The sequence below is a fragment of the Euprymna scolopes genome, chromosome 26, assembly GCF_053919585.1.
Source record: "Euprymna scolopes isolate OS-2025 chromosome 26, ASM5391958v1, whole genome shotgun sequence".
NCBI lineage: Eukaryota > Metazoa > Mollusca > Cephalopoda > Sepiida > Sepiolidae > Euprymna > Euprymna scolopes.
In genome coordinates, this window is record NC_136507.1 from 95,631,289 (window position 1) to 95,656,150 (window position 24,862).

The 24,862-nt window shown below is 33.4% G+C and overlaps 1 protein-coding gene across 1 annotated transcript in view; it reads right to left on the reverse strand.

Moving 5' to 3' along the window:
* LOC145248285 (dynein axonemal heavy chain 5-like) overlaps positions 1-24,862 on the reverse strand; it is a 280,837-nt gene that overhangs the window by 97,848 nt on the left and 158,127 nt on the right. The window contains 8 exon segments of the mRNA XM_080110158.1: positions 81-226; positions 3,849-4,111; positions 5,508-5,645; positions 9,776-9,979; positions 11,126-11,251; positions 13,735-13,874; positions 19,268-19,375; positions 22,712-22,898. Of these exon segments, the coding sequence (XP_079966284.1) occupies positions 81-226; positions 3,849-4,111; positions 5,508-5,645; positions 9,776-9,979; positions 11,126-11,251; positions 13,735-13,874; positions 19,268-19,375; positions 22,712-22,898 (1,312 nt within the window).

A 24,862-nucleotide genomic window follows, 5' to 3' on the forward strand; every position in this document is an offset into this window, starting at 1 on the left:
TATATAGATTATATATATATATTAAAAGTAGTATGAGAATAATCCAAATGATATACAAATTACAAAGATAACTACTTTACCTGTTCTCTTGATTTTTTAACAGATTTTTTCTTCAAAATATTCATCTTTTTGGCCGAGTTCAAATTTTCTTCAAGTCTTTTTCTATTTTCAATTAAATTCTCTTCTCTGATGCGATCAAATTCTTTGTCGAATTCATCGTAATCATCTAAAAAAGATGGAATAGGAATCAACTCATATCTTATATTAGGTTGACGTGGAAGTTCTTGCGGAATTTTTAATTTTGATTTCAAATGATGTATTTTCAAATAAGTTTTCATTAAAATAACTTTACTTTATATATCATTTTAAAGAGCGTTTCTCGCTCTATCTAATCGTTTAAATTACGGTTGCTTTAAAACAATTTTGTCTTCTTTTCAGAACGTTCAATATAAGACGGAAAAAAAATTCGAACAATTTTCTTATTTCAATTCAAACTAGGTTCAAAAGCTGCTGAAACAGCTCGCGATGACAAATGTATTTTAGTGTCTGAAAAGTAGCTATTTTTGAAATATATTTAAATAATATAATGTTTAAATTTGTCCAAATGGCTATGAAACAATTGTAACACATAAAGAGATACCCCATATGATGTTCTTATTTTATATTTTGTTGTCTTGATTTTTGCAAAAATAATATATATATATATATATATATATATATATATATATATATATATATATATGCGTGTGTGTTTGTGTGTGTGTTTGTGTGTTTAATGTTATTTCAGTCAAAGTTCTCAGAAATCAAGGGACTCCCTTTCTGTGACTAACACTTGATATCTATATGAGATTTATAGATATTTGAATATTTTATCGAAGTTCTTCTTTACCTTTCAATATATAATAATAATAATAATAATAATAATAATAATAATAATATATATATATATATATATATATATATATATATATATATATATATATATATATAAATATAGTCTTTAAAGTTTTGAACCTTTAAAACTATACAAAAAATATTTTTTATCATTCGTTAGAAAACCATCTAGTCAGTAAGTCATTAAATCACCTGCAATCACTGCATCAACACGCTCTCGAATTTACTATAATACCAATTTTTTTATTTTTCAAGGGATCATCAGTCGTTTACCATGAAACACTGTTTCGGGGATTTAAAAACAAAACAGTATATTGCATCATGGCTCCCCAGCAGTGTTGATCAAACACCACCTCCCTTAATCTTAGGAAGAAGACATGTTACAAACATTTGATCCAATTTCCTATTCTTAATTACAATTACTAACCTTTTCATACTATAAAAATAAATTTCTTACCTGTGTAATTCATCAATTTCCACATTTAAAATGGATATATTTTTTAATTTATCAGTCTTGTATTTATAAGATTAGGATTAATCCATTTAACTACTTATCACCCCCACTATAATTAGTATTTAGTATATTTACATTCTTATTTATTGAAAATTAGATATATAAAGGTTAAAAATATTTTTACATATATACATTTTATATATATATATATATATATATATATATATATATATATATATATATATATATATATAAATTTATTATATGTAATTATAAATACATTTTATACACTGCTAATATAGTTTTGGATTTCCTTTATTAATATAGTCTGGTTAACCGAAAACGATTCAAAAGCATCAGGATAACGAACAAATGCTTTATTTAACTGTTTAAATATTTTATTTTTATCCCCCTTATCATCCTTATTACTAAGCTAGAAACTGGTGGTATTAAATCTGTTAATTTTAAAGTAACGCGAGCTTTTCTCAAAAACTCTGACATAATGGTTCCATAAAACATAAAAACAGGACAGGTGCTATCTTTATGCGGCATACGTACTATTTTAAAGGGGAAAGCGTTTCTTTTATCAAATATTTTATAAAGAAAAATCCCATCCTCAATTTTTATATCTAAATCCAGAAATGTAGCCTGTTGTCCTCTATGTTCACAATTCAATTTTAATTCGTTTAGATATATAAGATGTTTATTTTTTTCGAATTCATCATTATCGTTTATACATATAAGATCATCTATAAATCTCCTACAACCATGAAAGTTATATGTTTTAGATATATCAGTTTTTAATAGTGATAACATATATATATATACTCGAGTCTATGTAAATACATATATATATAAAGTAGAAGCATTCCTGTGTGTGTGTGTGTGTGTGTGTGTGTGTGTGTGTGTGTGTGTGTGTGTGTGTGTGTGTGTGTGTGTGTGTGTACAACTCTTCTACAGTCCAAACCACTGGACCAATCATGACCAAACCTGGCATGATGATGGTTCCCTATCTAGGGATGGTGCACACCATTTTGTAAGGTTAAGGTCAAGGTCATAGACTATGTATATATACTCTCCTACAGCCCATACTGAAATGATCATGACCAAACCTGACATGATGATAGTCTCCGACCTAAGGATGGTGCATACTATTTTTCAAGGTCAAGGTCAGATGTTTGCTAGTGTATATATATATATATATATATATATATATATATATATATATATATATATATATATATATATAAATAGTATTCCGAAAAAATAGAGAAATAAAACGGAATAAATCGAGTTATGTGTTCATCAACGTTTCATCTTTATTTCGAGACAACCCCTGGATGAAAGGGATTAAGAAAACAAAAACACCAGTACAAATATGAAAATTTTTCAAATATTTGTACTATTGTATTTGTTTTCTTAATCTCATCATCCAGAGGAAGTTTCGAAATAAAGACGAAACGTTGATGAACACATAACTCGGTTTTTTCCTTTATATATATATATATATATATATATATATATATATATATATATATATATATATATATATATATATATGTGTGTGTGTGTGTGTGTGTGTGTGTGTTATTTGTTTTTACGATACGTTTTGAATGAATTAAATTATTTACGAAAGTGCATTTTTACCTAAATGTAGGGGTACCAAATTGGTTAAAGGGAAAAATTATATTTTAAAAACAATATATATATATATATATATATATATATATATATATATATATATATATATATATATATATATATATATATATATACACTAGCAAAAGTACCTGTCATTGACTGGGTTCAAAAACAGCCTACAGAAAATGGACTCTGATTGTGAAAGTAAAAATAAAATAGATAAACCCCATAATTTATTATACCATACCTGTTCACACTGAAACACTTATCACAATATTCTGTGGATCTATATTAAAAAACCTTGTTAAACTTTGTGACATATTTCCATTCTATGGAGGTCAGGTGCGAACACCCCATAATATTATTATACCATATTTCTTCAAACTGAAACATTATTATCAAAGTATACTTACGTAGATAGATATGAAAAGTCTTTATTAAAGTTTGTGCCTATTTCCATTTTATGGAGGCCAGGCGCGAACGCAGACCCACAATTTTATTATACCATCCCTATTTAAGTTAAAACATACGAATCAAAGTATTCTTATGTACATCTATATCAAAAACACCTGTAAACGTTTTTTTTTTAATTTTTTAATTTTTTATTTACATACTTTATGGACCAGATCAAACATACTCATTCCTGTATCTCGATACATCTATCATTATATGTAATCAGTTTTTTAAAATAGTCAACCATATAGGACCCTATTCGTGACCAGATAGACACACACACACACACATTCAGCTTTATATATATATATATATATACATATATATATATACATATATATATATATATATATATATATATATATATATATATATATATATATATATAAAGTCAAATTATTCATACCAATTTTGAAAAAACTGCCATCTTCTGTGAAATTTTCATCAAAATTCGTCTTCGTTTCGTTAATCTCCAAAATTGCTTGAATGGATGGATTCATTCCGATCCTTGCTTTTAACGATTGCAGCTTCGTTGCTTTCTTTGTGATCAAAACCAACAAGGATTCGGCTTTTCTTTTGGATTCTTCGTATTCCAAACCGATGTCTTTCACGGTTGCTTTCATTTCAAACAACATTTTCCGAGTTTCATCAAGTTTCGACAAAGATTTCCTTTTTTTAAAAAAAAAAATAAAAAAAATAATAATAATAACATAATTTTTATGTAAAACGGTGTCTAACTTCTTTATTTGAAGAGTTTGAATGTCCAAACGCGTAAAATTCAATTTTCTTTTCAATTGAAAACTGAAACAAGTCGTACGTATCAAATCAAATCTTGAACTAAAAGCTTATCTTAATTTAAAGTAAATAAATAAACAAATAAATAGACAACAGCAACAATAACAACAATAATAATAATAATAATAATAATAATAATAATAATAATAATAATAATAATAAAGCTGATATCACATTATGTAAAGCAGAAGTTTTTTCTTCTTAGTCATGTTCATTCTAAACAAGACATATTGCCACTTTGTTGTAAGGATTTACTATATTTCGAACCATGTTTAATGGAGATGAGCGAGGTTTGTTTACATTACATTTAAACTTCTGCATGTCAGTACAGTCAGGAAAGTAAGCAACTGGAATGAAGTTTAAAGCGGTTTTATCAGTTATGAAAGACAAATTAACGCACGACAACTGGCTCCTGTTAATTCTCTATTCGTTCAATTTAGGCATGTCATTCGATCAACATGTGACGCCGGACAACCGTGCACGACCATTGCTTATTCTAGCTTCAAGCAATCTCTAATTTCATTTTTGCAGATTTCTTATTGTGTTAAATAATTCTTTTTAAATCAAGAGATAATTTTTGTCAAATATCTTTGGAGGTTTTGTGAAACATATATTCTTGATTTCACAGAACTTTTATGGCTAACTATTGTGACTAACTCCATTTTATTGTTTACGTGTCGAGATTATTGAATATAGAATCAGCGGCAGTCAGTGGACATGTGTGGGTGTCTGGCGTCATAGGTTGCTCGAATGATATGACTAATTTGCGCCAATAAAGAACCAACAGGAGCCAGTCGTCGTGCCTTAATTTGTCGTACATAAATAGTAAAACCCTGATGAACTATAGTGTTCAAATCCAACACTTTTGTATTGACCGCTTTGTAGAGGATAAGCATAAACAATTTCAAAAGCAAATTTAAAATCAACATTTAACTTTAAATCTCGATTTAATCAGCCAAGTACAGTAGTGTGTGAAAAAAAAGGCATGAATAGAAAGATCTTATAATCAACGACACTATACGATAGCTGCTAGAATGCCTAGTAACGTCTGTATGAGAGATAGGTTAGAATGCGTATTCTCGCATTTCCTTTTAAAACAAATAAATTAATCAGCTTAAATATTTTAAAACTCAAAATAAATTTCAATTCGACATCAATTCTCAAATTCCTTTACTACGAAAATAGCAAACGTCAAGCAGTGCACCATTGATTCTTTTTAATTGAACTGTAACAAGAGAATTAATGAAAAAAATGTTTGAATTTTACTGACTTTATTTTGACAATTTTCTCTTCCTTCTCTTGGCTTTTTTTGCTGAATAAAAATTGGAAACAATGAAGCAGTTGTTCATATTCCTGTATGGATATTATTTGCGAGCCGCTCTCCAAATCTGGCCTTTCTTGTTGTATTCTGGAATTATAAAAATTAAAAAAAAAAAAAAAACATATTTTTCTGAATTTAAAAGATGCGGAATTTTAATTCTTATAAGGAATTGGACTGACGTCCTTATCTTGATTTATTTATTATAAATTCCAAAAAAAAGACGCTATAAAACCTAGTACAGTCTCTATAAGAGAGATGATATAATGCCTATTCATGCCCCTATAAGAGAGATGATATAATGCCTATTACTGTCTCTATAAGAGAGATGATCTAATGCCTATTCATGTCCTATAAGGGAGATGATATAATGCCTATTACTGTCTCTATAAGAGAGATGATCTAATGCCTATTCATGCCCCTATAAGAGAGATGATATAATGCCTATTACTGTCTCTATAAGAGAGATGATCTAATGCCTATTCATGCCCCTATAAGAGAGATGATATAATGCCTATTACTGTCTCTATAAGAGAGATGATCTAATGCCTATTCATGCCCCTATAAGGGAGATGATATAATGCCTATTACTGTCTCTATAAGAGAGATGATCTAATGCCTATTCATGTCCTATAAGGGAGATGATATAATGCCTATTACTGTCTCTATAAGAGAGATGATCTAATGCCTATTCATGTCCTATAAGGGAGATGATATAATGCCTATTACTGTCTCTATAAGAGAGATGATCTAATGCCTATTCATGTCCCTATAAGGGAGATGATATAATGCCTATTACTGTCTCTATAAGAGAGATGATCTAATGTCTATTCATGACCCTATAAGGGAGATGATCTAATGCCTATTCATGCCCCTATAAGAGAGATGATATAATGCCTATTACTGTCTCTATAAGAGAGATGATCTAATGCCTATTCATGTCCTATAAGGGAGATGATATAATGCCTATTACTGTCTCTATAAGAGAGATGATCTAATGCCTATTCATGTCCCTATAAGGGAGATGATATAATGCCTATTACTGTCTCTATAAGAGAGATGATCTAATGCCTATTCATGTCCCTATAAGGGAGATGATATAATGCCTATTACTGTCTCTATAAGAGAGATGATCTAATGTCTATTCATGACCCTATAAGGGAGATGATCTAATGCCTATTCATGCCCCTATAAGAGAGATGATATAATGCCTATTACTGTCTCTATAAGAGAGATGATCTAATGCCTATTCATGTCCTATAAGGGAGATGATATAATGCCTATTACTGTCTCTATAAGAGAGATGATCTAATGCCTATTCATGTCCTATAAGGGAGATGATATAATGCCTATTACTGTCTCTATAAGAGAGATGATCTAATGCCTATTCATGTCCCTATAAGGGAGATGATATAATGCCTATTACTGTCTCTATAAGAGAGATGATCTAATGTCTATTCATGACCCTATAAGGGAGATGATCTAATGCCTATTCATGCCCCTATAAGAGAGATGATATAATGCCTATTACTGTCTCTATAAGAGAGATGATCTAATGCCTATTCATGTCCTATAAGGGAGATGATATAATGCCTATTACTGTCTCTATAAGAGAGATGATCTAATGCCTATTCATGTCCTATAAGGGAGATGATATAATGCCTATTACTGTCTCTATAAGAGAGATGATCTAATGCCTATTCATGTCCCTATAAGGGAGATGATATAATGCCTATTACTGTCTCTATAAGAGAGATGATCTAATGTCTATTCATGACCCTATAAGGGAGATGATATAATGCCTATTATTGTCTCTATAAGAGAGATGATATTAATGCCACATCTGGGCAAGAGCTGCTCAGCATGCCCTATCCTGCCTTGATAGATTTCAAAACTGGCTTTGAAACCTAGTAGGTGATGCCCTTTTCTTCCCTCCATTCTCTTTCCCACAGAAGCGACGTTGTCATTATTTTCATGACAAGTGCTTGTCTGGGCTTCAATCTAAAGTCTTCCCTTGCCAAACTTTCACAGAAAACATTCGATTAGCTATAACCACTATATACAATTCCTCCCACTCTCTATCTGTGCCTAAATGCAAACGCAGATTCTATGAACAAAGCTTTTTTTCCCAGAAGTGCCTGCCTTTGGAACACTGTTCCACTGGCATGCTTCTTGGTTGAATACAACATGGAAGCCTTCAAATCTAATGTAAGCCGTCCTCATAAATAATCAAATTCTACCCAATTTACACCATAAATAGTTACTACACCACCAAATTACATTCATTGCCTCTTATCCTCGAGTGGCCTTCGGGCCTTGATAAATGGTAACTCTCAAGTAAAAAAAAGCATGTATATCCATATTATTTGGATTATTCGGACTATTGTTCTCATCTTGAATATTATTTTCATGACTCCAATAAGCATCAAAAATCGATAATCGAAAAAATCTGATTAAAGAAAGAAGCTTTATTTTGACCAAAGTTAACACTTTTATGACGCCTAGCATCGCAAGTTCATTTAAGAAGTTTTATCACCGCACAAGCAGAAGGGCCCGGCGTATAAAATCAACAGTAGATTTTTTTTTTATAGGACAGGGGCGCATTCGAAATGAACACAATTGAACGATGATACTTGACTTGCATTTTAAACTTTAAGTCATTATAAAAATAATTTTATTAAATCAACAGTAGGTTCTCTACAGTGCAATGTAAAATACGCTGTATTATGAACTAAGTTATTGATGGAAGGATTGTGAAGTTTCTTCCCGGTACACTGCAGTGGGTCCCCAGCTAGAGAAGGCAATCAATAGATTTGATTAAATAATGGGAAATCTCACCGATTTTGATGACAATAAAAATATGGCATGGATCATTCGTTGATCATCATTCAATCAAGGGCAACGTCGGATCATTATGCAAGTAAAAATGTAAAACTACAGGTTTGTCCACCATTAAGTCCACACCAGAAAGAGGCTAAGTCTCGATTTAGAATCTTGCACTACGCATGTACGTGTTTGTTTTTTAGTTATTAATGGAATATATATACTTTGCTAACAAGATTATAATAATAAGGATTTATTTGTACTTACTGAGTGTGCTGTGAAAATAACGCTCAAGATGCGAGCCGTAATCTGAATAATCCAAATAATAAGTGTTACCAATCGTCATCTAATAAAATCAGAAACAAGCCTCTGCATGTTTCTATTATACTTCATAAGTTAATACACTTCACCAACAAGTTCCAATGATGACATCTGACTGTAAACGTGTCAGCATCGTGACAAAACATATAGAAAGGTAAAACTAAATAGAACAAGTTCGTCCACCATTAAGTCCACACCAGAAAGAGGCTAAGCCTCGATTTAGAATCTGGCACTACGCATATATGTGCTTGTTTTGTAGTTATTAATTGAATATTAGCAGGACCTGTGGAAATTCCATAGGGGACTCATTCATATGTAATATATTCATGTTGCCATTCTGTAGATGTTCAGTGTAAATGGGGACGCTCTGATGTTATTGTAGCTGTTTTGTTAAACTGCAAAAGTATTTATCTAAGTTAGCAGGGACGCCCGGCAAAGCCCGGTCGTACCGTATGCTTAAATATGATATTTTAATTCTTGCAGATTTCGTATATATTATTATAGAGTTAATGTTCTATCGATTTTTATATATTACAAAGTTGTGATTTAAATATATATATATATATATATATATATATATATATATATATATATATATATATAGTCTTTGAAGTTTTTAACCTTTAAATCTATACCAAAAAAAATATTTTTATCATTCGTTAGAAAACCATCTAGTCAGAAAGTCATTTAATCACCTGCAATCACTGCATCAACTCGCTCTCGAATTTATATATATATATATATATATATATATATATATATATATATATATATATATATATAACTTGAGTTCCTTCAGCCATGATCGAAACCGAAACCAAAACTTATGAAGAATTCTTGATAAAATTATTTATAAAAAAAAATTAAATGCCTGGAGTGTCATCAGTTATAATCGAAACCGAAACCAAAACTTATGAAGGATTCTTGGTAAAATTATTTATGACAAGAAATGAAAGTACATAACAATTAAACGACCCGCATGTAAGCGGGACAGAAAATAACACACGCTATCGTATTAATATATTGATACATACTTTGACAACAAAACAATATAATACGGATTAAGTGGTACTTACTTAATGTGCTGCATGAGCAGCCTTTGTGTATACGGCAAATTAGCTACAACTTCTTTGGAAATCTTCACTTTTTCCTTTCTTTTTTCTGAATGTTTAACTGTATGAAGTGAGATCGTAGGGGACATGTCTCCAGCCCAAGGGGAACTCTTGTATTCTGTCAGCATCAAATGATGGATGTCTGCCAGACAACTGGCAATTTCATTTCTGGAATTGTAAATAAAAAAAGGTTTTCCAATAAAAAAAGAAGCAGCAAAATATCTATGGAAAAGTCATTTTTTTCAATCGGTTCCTTTATGATAAAAGAAAAACTCATAAAAACAAAGGCAAAGATGTTATTTTTGCATAGATTTATGAATACACGAACTTTAACTAAGCCTCGAGCTGAGTACTTTTTGTTGAATTTTAAGTGGGGAGGTGCTTCTGCTGATTGAACAAAATTCATAAACTAAATACAATCCTATATAGGTATAGGATTGCATCAAGTTTCAGGTCCTTTCTGGAGAAGTAGTTTTGTACTCTATCAAAACAAAAACGAATGCTTTGAGCGATACCTTTCCAGATGTGGCAGCAGTATTCCATCTTAGGTCATATTTAACTCGTATATAGGTTAAATAGGATTGCATCAGGACTCTAGTCCTTTCTGGAGCAGTAGAATGATCCAAACATTTTTCTAATAACCTTAGTAACCGATTGGATATATGTTTTTTACTTTAGATCTGGAGTGAAAGTCAGTCCAAGGAGTTTATCAAAACGAAGGGCTTTCTTAAAGACTTTTGACTGGGATAAACCAAAGATTGGTGCTGGGTAAATCATCGCCTATGCAAATTACGTGAATATAATATGAAATCAATTTTGTATCTTCTCAAAGCAAGAAAGTGGCCTCTGAGTGACGTCGCTGCAGAATTTGCTAGTTTTATTTTATCGCTATTTTCATGGCAAGTGCTCGCCTGAGCTTCAATCTATAGCCCCCCTGCCAAACTTTCACAAAAACACTCGTCTAGCTACAACTACTATCAACAATTTCCCCCCACTCACTATCTCGCTATCTGTGCCTAAATCTAAATGAAAATTCCACGAACAAAACTTCTTTCCTAAATATGCGTGTTTGTGGAACTCTGTTCCGTTATTCTGCTTTCCAGATAATTAAAATATGGCTGTCTTCAAGTCTGATATAAACAAATTCTTGTTGAGCCGTCCCCTTAAGTAATCAAATTATACCCAATTTATACCACTAGCGATTACTACACTGTTGTCCTGGTGACCACCGTACACTCATTATCCCTTATCCTCAAGTGGCCTTCACGCCTTGATAAGTGGTGACTCTGTTTAAAAAAAAAAAAAAAAACTTACCTTAACTCCGATTCTTTTGGAATATTAGAATTTTGCAGAAAATGAGTTGCGACTGAAAGAAGATTAATTTTCAACCAATCACACATCCAGTTTGTTTGACAGACTTTTAATAAACATGGATAGGTTCTGAAAAAAACAAAACAAAAAAACGAAATACATCATGAAAATCCATGATAAATGAAGACATATTTAAAAATTCAATTTACTACCCACTCCCCGCTCCCCAAAACGCAACTATGGAGTGTAGTAGTCCAACAATATGTAACTTTGGCAATGGTATTATTTACTAGAAGTGTAAGCCATTTTGACTTTCAGAACAGTTTCAGATGGTTCGCTGTTACACACAAGTCCTGGGAGGTGACTTGTTTGTAGTAGACAGTTCCACAGAACAAAATATTCTTACCGTGTCGAAACCCGGGAAAAGAACATGTGAAATTGCTCCAGAAAAGGTTTAATATTTATAAAGCAATTCTGGTTTCTGATTGGTTGGTAGCAGAACGTGAATTAATTTGATTCGTCAGTTCTTAGCAGCATCGTTTATAAATAGAATCGTCCGACTGTGTGGGATCATACCCCATTACCAGTCCAAAATATTGCAACACTTCCCACCGCAAAAAGATGTGACAAAAGGTTGGAAGGTGGGAGAGAGTCAAGCCAGCGCCCTTAAAGGAGGAGCACTGGTCTATTAAAAATTGCTTGAGTATCCCTAATGGCATTTCCTGATAGAGGCACCTCAGGCAGTAAGCAATAAACTTACTTCACCTGAAAAATGGGAGGCAATGGGAGGGTGGATCTCCTAGAACTGCAAAAGACATCAGCTGTTCCTCTATGAACAGGAAAAAGGTCATATCAAAAAATGACATACTCTGTATGCTTTGGGGCCGAGGTACTGATGGAAGTGTGGTTTGTTAGTTGACTACTCAGGTTAAAGCTCAATTCATCATAAGATTAAAATTGAACACAGACAAGGTGAGATTCTATTATTTGATCCATTATGTCTAGTGAACAACTGGGATTATGAATAAAAGAAATCTTTTTTAATAAAGTAAAAATAATGTTGAGGAAGACGGTCGAGTGGGTGTGGATTTGTAGAAGAGCTTCCATATGTATTTTGAAACATCTAACTTAACAGTAAAATTTTTATATAGTTGGGACCCTACGCCAGTAATTAGTGATTAAGTTGGCTAGTATGAATTTTGATAAGGCTCACATCAGTACATTTCAGAATAACCCAGATCTGTAAAACAGATCCATTTTCAGGGTTGAACGGAAGATGGGTGACAAAGCAAGAGGATTGGATTTCCAAACAACTTAGTTGTTGTGGCAAGGCTCACACGTTAAAATCAATGCACGTATGTATAAACATTTTTATTTGATTTGGTTTTGTGATCGCTCATAGGTGAGAACAACTTAGTACGATGTGGTGAATTTAAAAATACAATTTTTCGATTAATTTTACAAATAATGGAAAATCAGAAAATAATTTTCAATTTAAAAAATATCCAATTAATAAAATCGTTGATAAAATTCAAAATCTTTTTTGCAATCCAATCATATTTGGGTCAAATAAACATTAGTCTATATCTGACGTGTCCACCAAGTTTCAGTCAAAAATGCCCAACAATCTTTGTTTTAGCGCCGTTCAATGATAAGGTGAGCATTTTGGTGATCGTCTCTCATCAGTAAAGAATAAGTAAGAACGAGCTTTACACTACCGGATCTTAACCTTCCAGATTTTTACCTGTGAGGTTATCTCAAAGAATGCATCAGAGTTTTTGAGAATTTTATGCGTTGTATCGAGGTGTGCTTATCAATTAATGGTAACAAATCAAAGACTGTTGGACATTAATAACTGAAACTTGGTGGACAAGTCAGGCATAGACTGAAGTTTATTTGTACCAAATATGGTTGAATTGCAAAATATATTGTGAATTTTATTAACAACTAGCGGGAGTGGCCGGTCTTGCCTGGTCATAAAATACACTTAAATATATTTTAATTCATGCAGATTTCATATTTATTATTAAAGGGCCAATTCTCTTGTGAATAATTGAATATTATATTGTACCTAATATATAGTAGTGATTTCAAAAGTCAAAAAATGACTTGGGTGCTATAAGCTAGAATCGAAATCAAAACATTTAGCACTTCAGCCGTGTTCCCTACTGATGTAGCTATCGAGAGATAGGTAAGAAAGATTTAATATTAAAAAAACTTGGAGAAATAAATTGAATTTGGGCATGCGCAGAAAGAAGTAAATATATGCTAGCAAGTTCAAATAGTTTGCATTTCAACTTGCCAATGTATTTCTGTGTGCGTTATTCGTCCATCCAAACAAAGATTTTACTCATTATACCTCATCCTTGGTGTATGATTACTATTTCCTGTTAATTTCAGTGTTATGTGATAAGCAGTTTAAGAATTTATCGGTTAAATATTTACACACAGACAGACACACATACATATACAGTTTTAGTTATATAGATTTTATAGAAGGGGGAATCTCTCTATATTTAGAAATTTCACTACAAAATCGCGCAGAAAATTGATTTATTTTGGATGCCTCCCAGGATCTTTTATCAGAGGAGTGTTGCCATTACCAAACATACCTTAACGCAGTCGACAGCAATTTGTCAGTCGGAGCCAGATTAATCAGTATGTGTAAATTACGATTGATTTGAGAGCTGAAGAACACGGCAGGTTCAATTCTTTTGTCTTGGTGATCTTTTTTGCCTTCAGGAACCAAAGCCTGAAACAAAGAATCAATTCTTCCAGTGTACGAAATAATTTTTTTTAAAATTTTATCAAAAAATTGTAAGATACAAAAAGCAAAATTATAAATGAGTCACAAATAATCAAACACGATGGGATTGGTAGTGATGATGAAAGTGACAGTAGTTATGAGGGCGGTAGTGGTCATAGTAGTGATGGTGGCAGTAGGTGTCATAGAAGTGGTGGTAACGGTGGAGATAGTGATGATGGTAGTGGTGGTGGTCATAGTGATTGTGGCGGTGATGGTGGTGGTAGTGGGAGTGGTAGTGGTAGTAATGGTGGCGGTGGTGATGGAGGTAAGTTAATGAATAATTTGAGTCAATTCTTAGTCACAGCAACTACTGAATTCTTCCGAAAGATTACAAAATAGTAGTCGAAAGTTCAAGACAACAACATGACTTTTGAAAACATTGTAATTTATATTTTGAATTAAGTTTGTTAGAATTTTTGAAAGAATTATTAACAGAATGTCCATCCTATGCCATAAAATATAAAATCCCAAACTATTCCTGAAATAAGGAAGGTCATCAAAGCACAAATCAAATGTTAGGATTAAGGTTAATGATTTCATTGCAGCGGTGTACGTTTGGTTCATATTGAATGGTCATTAAAGAAAGAGTGTTGGACATTCATAACTGAAACTTGGTGGCCAAGTCAGGTGTAGACTTAATGTCTATCAAAACAATCCTTAGTGTATATCTGACTTGAATAATGCCACCAAAGCCAAAATTAAGGTAGTTTCAAGGAGGGAGTATGTCAGAATTATCGACAATATTGCATGTTGTATCATTAAATGGTGCTACAAAAACGTTAGATATTCAGGATCGAAATTTGACCGACAAGTCACGCATAGACTGAAGTTTATTTGTACCAAATATGTCGGATTGCAGAAAGGATTGTAAATTTTATTAACGATTCCACGGGTGACATTTTTGGTGACTTTTTATTTTGTTTTGGTGGGGGTTTACTCTATATGGATGAATGTTAATTTAAAGGAAATGTGCGTGTGTATAAAAGGATTTTAAAGGTATATATTGTAATTCAACAGACCCTAAGTTTTACGATAGCAAAAAATGGGCTTGCAAAGACACGATTACTTATCACTGTTAGTGAATATGGTAGATTGCTGCTGCTGTTTTGTTATGCGCAGAAATCCGTTAGTTTTTTTACATGCTGAACCATTCTTGGTAATTTATTAATAAATAGCGGGGGTACCCGTCGTTGCCCAGATGTTTGGAGGTGTGTGTGCTGTTAAATAAAAAAGAAACCGGGGGGGGGGGGATGTAACCCGAAGCCCTGAGGCGAAATTGAAAATAAAATCGGCCAGCCAGAATGAGTTACTGAAAGATGTTTGAATTTATTTAAGCAAGAACCAACTTGATAGTTGCGTGCACGGAAGTCGTAGAGCTTTACGACGATGACAACGACGACGACGTAAGCAATAGCTATTTAGCAAATGAGGTCAATGACCAGGTTTGTTTGTTCAAAGCGAAGTAAAAAAAGTAAACATAAAAACGAACGTTAAAACTTAAGCGGGGGGAGGGTAATCAAAACATCGAAAAAAAAAACACAAAAAAACTAACGTAAGGCAAACGAACGATGTTAAATGTAAAGGTCGAAAAAGCAAAAAAGAAAACAGAAAAACGAACACGTGAAAAATGGCTTAAAAAAGCCTGTTTCGATATTAAAATTTTAAAAATCAGTGGGTACCCGGGTGTTTTGGGGTGTGTGGTCGGGGGTGGATAAGCGAAGTAAAAAAGAAAACAGAAAAACGAACGTTACGTGAAAAATGCCTTAAATAACACTGGTTCAATATTTAAATTTAAAAACTCGAAAAAAAAAAGACATCTCACACCACGATTCGAACCCAAAACGTTTAGATAACGAACCAACGTGCTAACCAACTGAGCTAACACGACGTACATGAAATTTAGTCAGTTTTTCAAATATTTAAAGTAAATCAGGTCATGACGTCATCTGACGCGTGCGTAGAACCAGTCGTCGTCACGAGATGACCGTTTTTGTTGACCCCCCCCTGTCGAAAATTGTCGATTTCGGGTTGAAAAAATTAATTTTTGGGGCCAATTTTTCGATATTTTTCTAGCGAAGGATGGAGCTTCAATATGATGCCGAATTTGTGAATTTTCGTCGTGTCTGTCGAAAGTTTTTAGCGGACACACAAACACACATACAAACATACATACATACCCACATTTTCGCTTTTATATATATATATAGATGAGGGAATAAAGCTTTTGCGGACAGCAAATTTTAGACAGAGAGATCTTGAAGCATTTTGATGTGGAACCATTAAACAGATAAATTGAAATCACTGATATTTCATCTTCCGGCTGACAGCCATTCCATTTCATTAACCCGAATCCAAATAGTGAACAGTAGTTGTTTTATTAGCGATTCCATGCATAATTTACATGATTGAAGTTACAGGTTTAAAAAGTATTCAGTTTGTGGAGTTAAGTCCGATACAATCCCCTTTAGAAGTGTCATAATTCTATCTGCAATCCAACCATATTTGGCACAAATAAACTTCACTATGTTTGAATTATTGAATCGTTTTGAATGACTCTAACAAATGCGGCACCTATTTTGAAAACACAGAGTTCTTAAAGCATTTTGACGTTGAGTCTTCAAATAAATTGAAATTACTGGCATGTTATCTTTCGGCTTAGATTCATTTAATCTAATTAAGCGTTATCCTTTTTTACATAGAGTAGGTAGATACGTTGAAGACTTGTATTTAAAACTAGTCTGTTACAAATGTTATGAACATTACAAATGTTATGAATATTGCAAATGTTATGAATATTGCAAATATTACATATGCTACAAATGCTACATATGTTACAAGTGTTGCAAATGTTACAAATGTTGTAAATGTTACTAATGTTACAAATTTTATGAATGTTGCAAATGTTACGGATGTTGCAAATGTTACAATTGTTATGGATAATACAAATGTTACAAATGTTACATATGTTGCTGCTCTATATTGCTGCAGCTAAACTGAATTAGCTCATGCAATTGACTCAGTTTATGATTGAAAGTCACTGTAAAAATGGTCAGATTCTTATAACACTATAGAAAGTACCTGACTACAGATGCAAACCTCTATCTACATAAGAGTCAGATATTTTCTAAGATAAGTACTGCTGTCACATCTCGAGAGGTGCTGCTTAAAGCACTTTTTCTTTTCTTGACAAAATCCGAAATCCACTTTGAAATTTTGTGGAAGATGATTTCTTCTCTTCCTTACTTCTACTCTAATAGTTTCTTCTCACAAACTGTTAGACTTTGGAATTCCCTCCTTGTCTCCTGTTTATCTGATTATATCAACATGCAAAATTTGAAAATTATTATTACGATGAGTGGACACAAAGTTCATATAAATGATTCACAATACCTTTGTTGAGAATGACACAACACAAGATGCAGTTACAAAATGATCACGTTACTTTATTTCTTCGACCGGTCAATGATTTCACATCAAGGAATTCTAAGTCACTACATGATTTCAACTTCTAACCCTTCGTTTCCAAAGGGGGATTCAATCCGGACTCGACTCTCCTGTCTGTCGACTCTGTCCGACCCAAAAACGTGCATGATCGATCCCATGGCCTGGAGATGCTTCAAGTGTCTCTTTCCTCCATGTTCGTGAACTCACGTGCACTGTTCACACATATCTGCAACAGACATTTTGCTGGGCAATTCCCTATTTGGTGTCCCTGTAGATATGGTCCTAAATGATCATGGTCCCTTACGTCCAAGTGGCAATATGCCCTGTTTGGGGGTAAATAAAAGTGAAATACAGGAGTCAGATATCTTCTAGGATCAGTAATGCTGCCATGTCTCTGAAGGTGCAGCTGAAAGCGCTCTTTCTTTTCTTGACAAAATCCGAAATCCACTTTGAAATTTTATGGAGAATGATTTCTTTTCTTTCCTTACAGTCTCACTCATAAAAAAACGTTGCTAATTACTCTCTATTTTTTTTTCATTATTTCCAACTGAGCTCCAATCTCTGGTACCTCCTTGTAATACATTCGCAGGAATAATTTGTTTTGCTATCACAACGTAGAATGAGGCAAAATGTAGATATTATATTATATGAGTTGCGTGTTCATATTGGAGAGAGAGAGACAGGGTACATTTTAATATAGAGACGGATGGGGACATTCATATTGATGAGGGGAGAGATAGATGAGAGATACATTTATACCTTCTGTGAATGTTTCTATTACATATACTTAGAGATGAGGATTATCAGTTCTTTTATCACAGGAGGGGACAGTCATTATTTCTTGATAGAGAGGGAGACACATTTCTTAAGGATGGGGTTTATACACAAAGTTCATTATTATGATGAGTGGACACAAAGTTCATATAAATGATTCACAATACCTTTGTTTGTTGAGAATGACACAACACAAGACGAGTTACAAAATGATGACGTTACTTTATTTCTTCGACCGGTCAATGATTCCACATGAAGGAATTCAAAGTCACTACATGATTTCAACTTCTAACCCTTCGCTTCCAAAGGAGGATTCAATCCGGACTCGACTCTCCTGTTTGACCCTGTCTGTCGACTCTGTCCGACCCTCTCTGTTTGTCTCACTAAAACTAGCCAACTATATTGAGAACTCATTTCCCAGCCATGACGTCATCGCATGGCCAAAAACGTGCATGATTGATCCCATGGCCTGGAGATGCTTCAAGTGTCTCGTTCCCCCATGTCCGAGCATATGCTCGACTCACGTGGTCCTGAACTCACGTGCACTGTTCACACATATCTGCAACCCAAATTCTTCTAACCTATTTTTCAACTAACCTATTTTTCAATATGTTTAAATTTGCTATTGTTCGTTTTTCTAACTGACTTTGTTTCAATTCAATTTCCATAAACAGAATTGAATCATCAAATTCCTTTTCACAATAACATTCTAAACAATCGAATTCCTTTTCAAACAAACATATCTGCTATTTATTTTAAAACTAACAATCGGAATTCTCCTGAATCAATTCCAAACCTAGCTTTCCAGGTTCGAATTCTCGGTCTATCCTATCTTGTAACAATAGGGCTACTTCCTTGCAGATTACAACATAGGCACCTTCAAATCAAATGTTAACAAATTTTAGTCGTCTTCATCTTTCTGAAGATAATTACTGTAGTCTCATTAACCTTCATCCTCAAATGGATCTTGACCTTGATAAGTGGTGACTCAACAGTAAAAAAATGTCAAGTTTTAGCAATTCCATGGGTGACATTGGGGGCGGGGAGTAACTCTATATAAAATAAAAGATCATCAAAACAAATATTCAGGATAAGAAGTCAAGAAGAAAAAGAAAACATACTTGGAGAATTGTGGACAGTTCTTCGTTTGAGAAAAGGGATGTATAATCTTCAGTCACCAGAAAGCTGTTAATGCAATCCAAATGAATCGGATTTTGAAGAACTTTTGTCTGAAATATAAATTGAAAAAAAAGTTACTCATACAAGACCACAAAGAGATTCTGCAGAGAAGTCATCCAATGAAAAAAGGGTTAAAAAATCAAATATATAATTTAAAAAATTTTACCGTAGTCAATGAATATTACTTATCTACTCTAATAGTTTTTCTGACTCATTTTTTTTGTGTTTTTAAGTAGTTTTAAATTCTACTTATTTCATCTCCAATATTCAGTTTTGACAAGTGGTTCGTCAACAAGATGGCGGCCAACGAGCTTGTTTCTCATGAAGAAGATATTGGCAGCCATTTTGTTGACAAACAACGTGTAAAAAGTGAATATTTAAAATGAAATAAAGAATATTGAAAACTACTTAAAAATTAAAAAAAAGAGCCAGCTCGGTAAAAAAAGTAACTTTTATTGGCTTTGATAATATTTATTTATTGTATATTTAATCTTTTTTCTCTTTACTTTTTGGCTTAACTACACAATCCCGACCACATTCTCAAATAGCAATTCTAAGCATCCGAGTTTGTTAGCATATTTCTGTTTATAGGGTATGGCATAAAGGCCTACTTCACAAGATTTCCAGCTACGGCATAACTAGAAATGTCTTCTCAATTATTAAATCATTTCTCTCTGATAGGTTTATAAGAGTAGTGGTTGATAGGCAGAAATCAGAAGCTCACAGTATTAATGCTGAAGTCCTTCAGAGGTCCATCCTGGATCCAACTCTCTTCCTAATCTACATTAATGATCTTCCAAATCACATTTTTAGATCATTCGTAGACATTTATACTGACGACACTACCATCTATGTTATCACTTCAAAGGCCATAAATGACTAAGATATCTTTAATTCTCTCTCCTGATCACGTGGTGCAATCGGGAAAACGTGGCTGGTTAATTTGAATGCATCTAAAACCAATCATTTATTTTTTCATCATCTATGCTCTAATCCCCATCTGGCATCAATTGAAATGAATAGCTCTCATCTTGGGGAGGCTCCATGTTTTGACAAGCTTCTGGGTCTGACCTTTACTCCTGATCTGAAGTGGAACACGTACATCAAATCCGTTGTCAGGGTCACTGCAAAAATGGTTGGATTATTATACCGCTCCAGTAGATATCTAACTGCTGCTGCAAATCTCTACCTGTATAAGAGCCAAAATAGTCCTAGGATGAAGTTGCCACATCTGGGCAGGAGCTGCTCGAAGCACCCTATCCTGCATCAACAGAGTTCAAAACCGACTTTGTAGTCTGGTAGGTGATGCATTTTTCTCTTTCTTGCAACCTCTTTCCCACTCAGTACGCAGAAGAGACGTTGCTGGCCTGTTTCTGCTAAAACAGAATTATTTTCAGCTGAGCTCCAATCTTTGCCAACACCCCTTTGCCAAACTTTCATGAAAAAACTTTTATGAAAAACACCTGTCTAGCTGAAACCATTATCGATAATTTTTCCCACTCTTTATCTGTACCTAAACCTAACCGTGGATTCCATGAACAAAGCTTCTTTCCTAGAACTCTATTCCATTTGCCTGCTTTCCAGCTGACTACAATATGGTTGTCTTCAAGTCCAACGTAAAGACGACGTCCCCTTAAGTAATCCAATTTACCAAATTTCCACTATTAACGATTACTATGCTATTGTCGAAAGACTACCATAGACTCATTAATCCTTATACTCGAATGGCCTCCGACCTTGATAAGAGGTGACACATTTGTAAAAAAAAAAAAAGAAAACGTGAATCATAGCTTACGTGCATTTGATTGGACGAGCTGCTTCACAGGAAAATTTCTAAATCAATTTTTGTGTTGATATTATTTTCTTATATTTGTTTATTAAAACTTTTAAAGGAATGCACAATCTCTGCTTTTCTAGGATATCATGGCGGTTTTAATTTTCGTGTGATGAACAGACTTTGTCCGCCATCTTATATCTGAAAAAGAACCAGGCACATGCTGCTTCCCCAAATATACCTAAAGAGATATTGGTTAAGAATTTGTTAGTGTTGACTGAGTTTTTTTTTTTTTTTTTTTTTTTTTTACTTCAAAGTCACCACTTATCAAGTCCGGGAGGTCACTCAAGGATAAGGGTTAAATAGGAGAGAACAATGATCAGTAATGGTGAAACTTGGATAGTTATTAAAGAGGACAGATCAATAGAAACTTATTTACATAGCACTTGAAAAGGACCAAATTATATTCAGTCAGTAAGCAGCTCCACAGTATCTTGTTCCACAGACGAACAGTTTTAGGAAAGAAACTCTGCTCGTGGAATTTACGTTTAGTTTTAGGCACAAAGAGAGAGTAATATGGAAGACAGAGGAGAAGGAGAAAGAAGTGAAAAGAAAGGAAAAAAATGCAGAGGTAGTCAGATGATGAAGAGGAAAATACGGTGACGTCTGATAAATCTACCGGATTTTATCTTGACCATTATAGTTAATCACATGAATTATATATACTGGCGGGACCTGTGGAAATTCCACAGTGGTATCTCTCATATGTAATATATTACTGCTGGGCATTCTGTGGACGTTTAGCGTGAATGGAGACCTCACGATATTATTGTAGCCCTTTTGTTAAAACTGTAACAGTATTTATCTAAGTAATCTGGTTAATGTAGTGTAAGAATATATCTGGGTATTACGGTTTATCTCCAATATCCTTATAGGTGTCTTTGACATATTTCCATTGTATGGATGCCCGGCATGAACGGAAGGCCCACAATATCATCATACCAGCTTTAGACAGAACAGATACTACCCTTAGATCCTAGACAGAAAATTAAGAAGATATATTTTAGTTTCATGTACGGCCCTAAAGCGACATCATTTAAAAAACAAACATTTTTTTTACATTGCGTCTTCTGTGATCGGGAGATCCTATTTATTAAAAAGGAGGATAAAAGGTGATAACATACTACAAACATTAAATTAGCATATCTATATACTAATAATTTAATGTTCGTGGTATGTTATCATTTCGCATCCTCCTTTTTAATAAATAGGATCTCCCGATCAAATAATTTATAATCTGGAAACTGTGACACACGTATGTACATTAAAGGTACTATAGTATTAATATATAAACTAGCAGGACCTGTGGAAATTCCACAGGGTACGCATTCATATGTATTATATTGATGTTGGCATTCTGTGGATGTTCAGCGTAAATGGAGACACTCTGATATTATTGTAGCGCTTTTGTTAAAATTTATTGCAAGAAATGAAAGTCCATAACAATTAAACGACAGTCACTCGGGTGTAAGCGTGACACACAAAATAAATAAATAACACACGCTATCGTATTAATATATAGATTGTTTCATTTCATTTATAAATGACTTACATCAAGAAGCAGTGCAATTGGCCGAGCAGCAGTCCCAGCTTGTCGCACAGCATATTTCAAGCCATCAATAAAATCGGTTCCTCGAAAATTGTCCATTTTCACAGGGCTAACGTTGGCAACTTCACATGCCAAAAGGTAAAGATTTCCAATTCCGCTTCCCAAAGAACTTACTGTTAAAAGATGTCCTCTGAAAATGGAATAAAAAGTAATATTAATCTTATGTATATAGTAAAACCAGTCTATTCACCTTGTTATTATTATTATTATTATTATTATTATTAGTAGTAGTAGTAGTAGTAGTAGTAGTAGTAGTAGTAGTACTGTAATAATTTTATTATTACTGTTCCTATTTACAATGCCTCCCCACGGGACAGAGTTAGACACCAGGGTCGTTTTTTAATGTGGAGAAAAGGAACAAAAATAAAAATTGTCTCAGTCGTGAAGGATTTCTCCTCCACTGACAGAGAACAAGAAATTGAAGTGCAGCATCTGAAGAACAGATACTACACTTTGATCTTGACCCAAAACTGTTATGATTATTGTTATTATTACTATGTTTTCTTTATTATTATTGTCGTTATTATTATCATTGTTATTATTATCGCTATTATGATTATTATTGTTGTTGCTATTATTATCATTGTTGTTATTGTTATTATTATCATTGTTAATATTATTATTACAAAAACACAAGTAACTGCAATTTTAAACTCTGTTCCAATAATAAGCATATCTTTTCATCAGAGTATGTTCACCGATTACATACTATATTAAGACCAATACGTGCATACAGTTTTTTTTAGGTGAAAGTACAGAATAGTTAACATGTTAAGAATGGGTTCCTAAATAATAACATTATTATTTAAGCCCGGTCCGTAAACTGCAAAAGTACCAAACATAATTATTTGCCGATTATGCAACTAGAGATTTGCATGCATTTTTGCATTTGTAAGCAGTTTTGATTAGGAATAGAGAAAGCCAAATCCAGGTCCGAATTTTAGCGTTCCGAATTTTAGCGTTCCGAATTTTAGCGAAATATACAAATACAAATGACGCATGCTTTTCTCTACGCAGACGATTTATCGAAATAAAATGATCCATTTCCAAACTGTTTTCATTTTTCTAACAGTTTTCATTTTGAAATTGTAAATAGCAGACGACATTTCGATTCAATTAGAAAAATATCTAATAAAGTAAAATGAATTTTATGATGTTCATGTTATTACCATAGATCAGTTACACCACGAGCGGAGTCACATGGACGAGATAATTATCTACAGGAATACTATGAATAATAATAAGTAATATCCACCCAAAATGACAGAAAACTCTGAGGGTCTGCTTTGTTCTCGTCAAATTGCTTAAGGTTGGGAGAGAATTTCTTGAGTTAATCTATTTTTCTAGGCAATGCCGCATCAGATATTCAATGTAGGTTGACTTTAGCGATTTTGAAACCTCAACGACAAATGCTGTAGTGAGGAGACTTTATTGTTAGTCCAGGGAAGTATAATATGGAATGTTTTATCACACTCATATCTCTTTGATTTTGTTATTTAATTTTTTTTTGCAATATATATATATATGTTACAAGGAAGTCACCACTTATCAAGGCCCGGAAGCCACTCGGGGATAAGAGTTATTGCGTGTACAGTACGTTAGTATTGGAGATTTGATAAAGTGGCTTACTTAAGGGGGCGGTTCATCAGGAATGTGTTTACATTGGACTTGAAGAAATCCAGATTGTAGTCAGGTGGGAAGCAGGCAACCGGAACAGAGTTACACGGGTGTGCACTCCTAAGAAAGAAGCTTTGTTCATGAAATCAACGTTTTGATTTTGGCACAGATAAGGAGTGGGGAAAATTTTTGACAGTGGTTTCAGCTAGACAGGTGTTTATCGTGAAAGATTGGCGGGGACCAGAGATTGGAGCTAAGACGAGCACCTGCCATGGAAATAACGATAAAACAAAGATAGCTGTGGGAGAGACGTTGCAGAGAAGAGAAAAGGGCATCACCCACTAGGCCACGAAGCCTATTTTGTACTCTGTCAAGGCAGGATAGGCTGTTTTTAGCAGCTCCTGCCCAGATGTGGCAGCAGTACTCCATTCTTGGACGTACTTGGCTTTTATATAGATAGAGAATTGCATCAGGGGT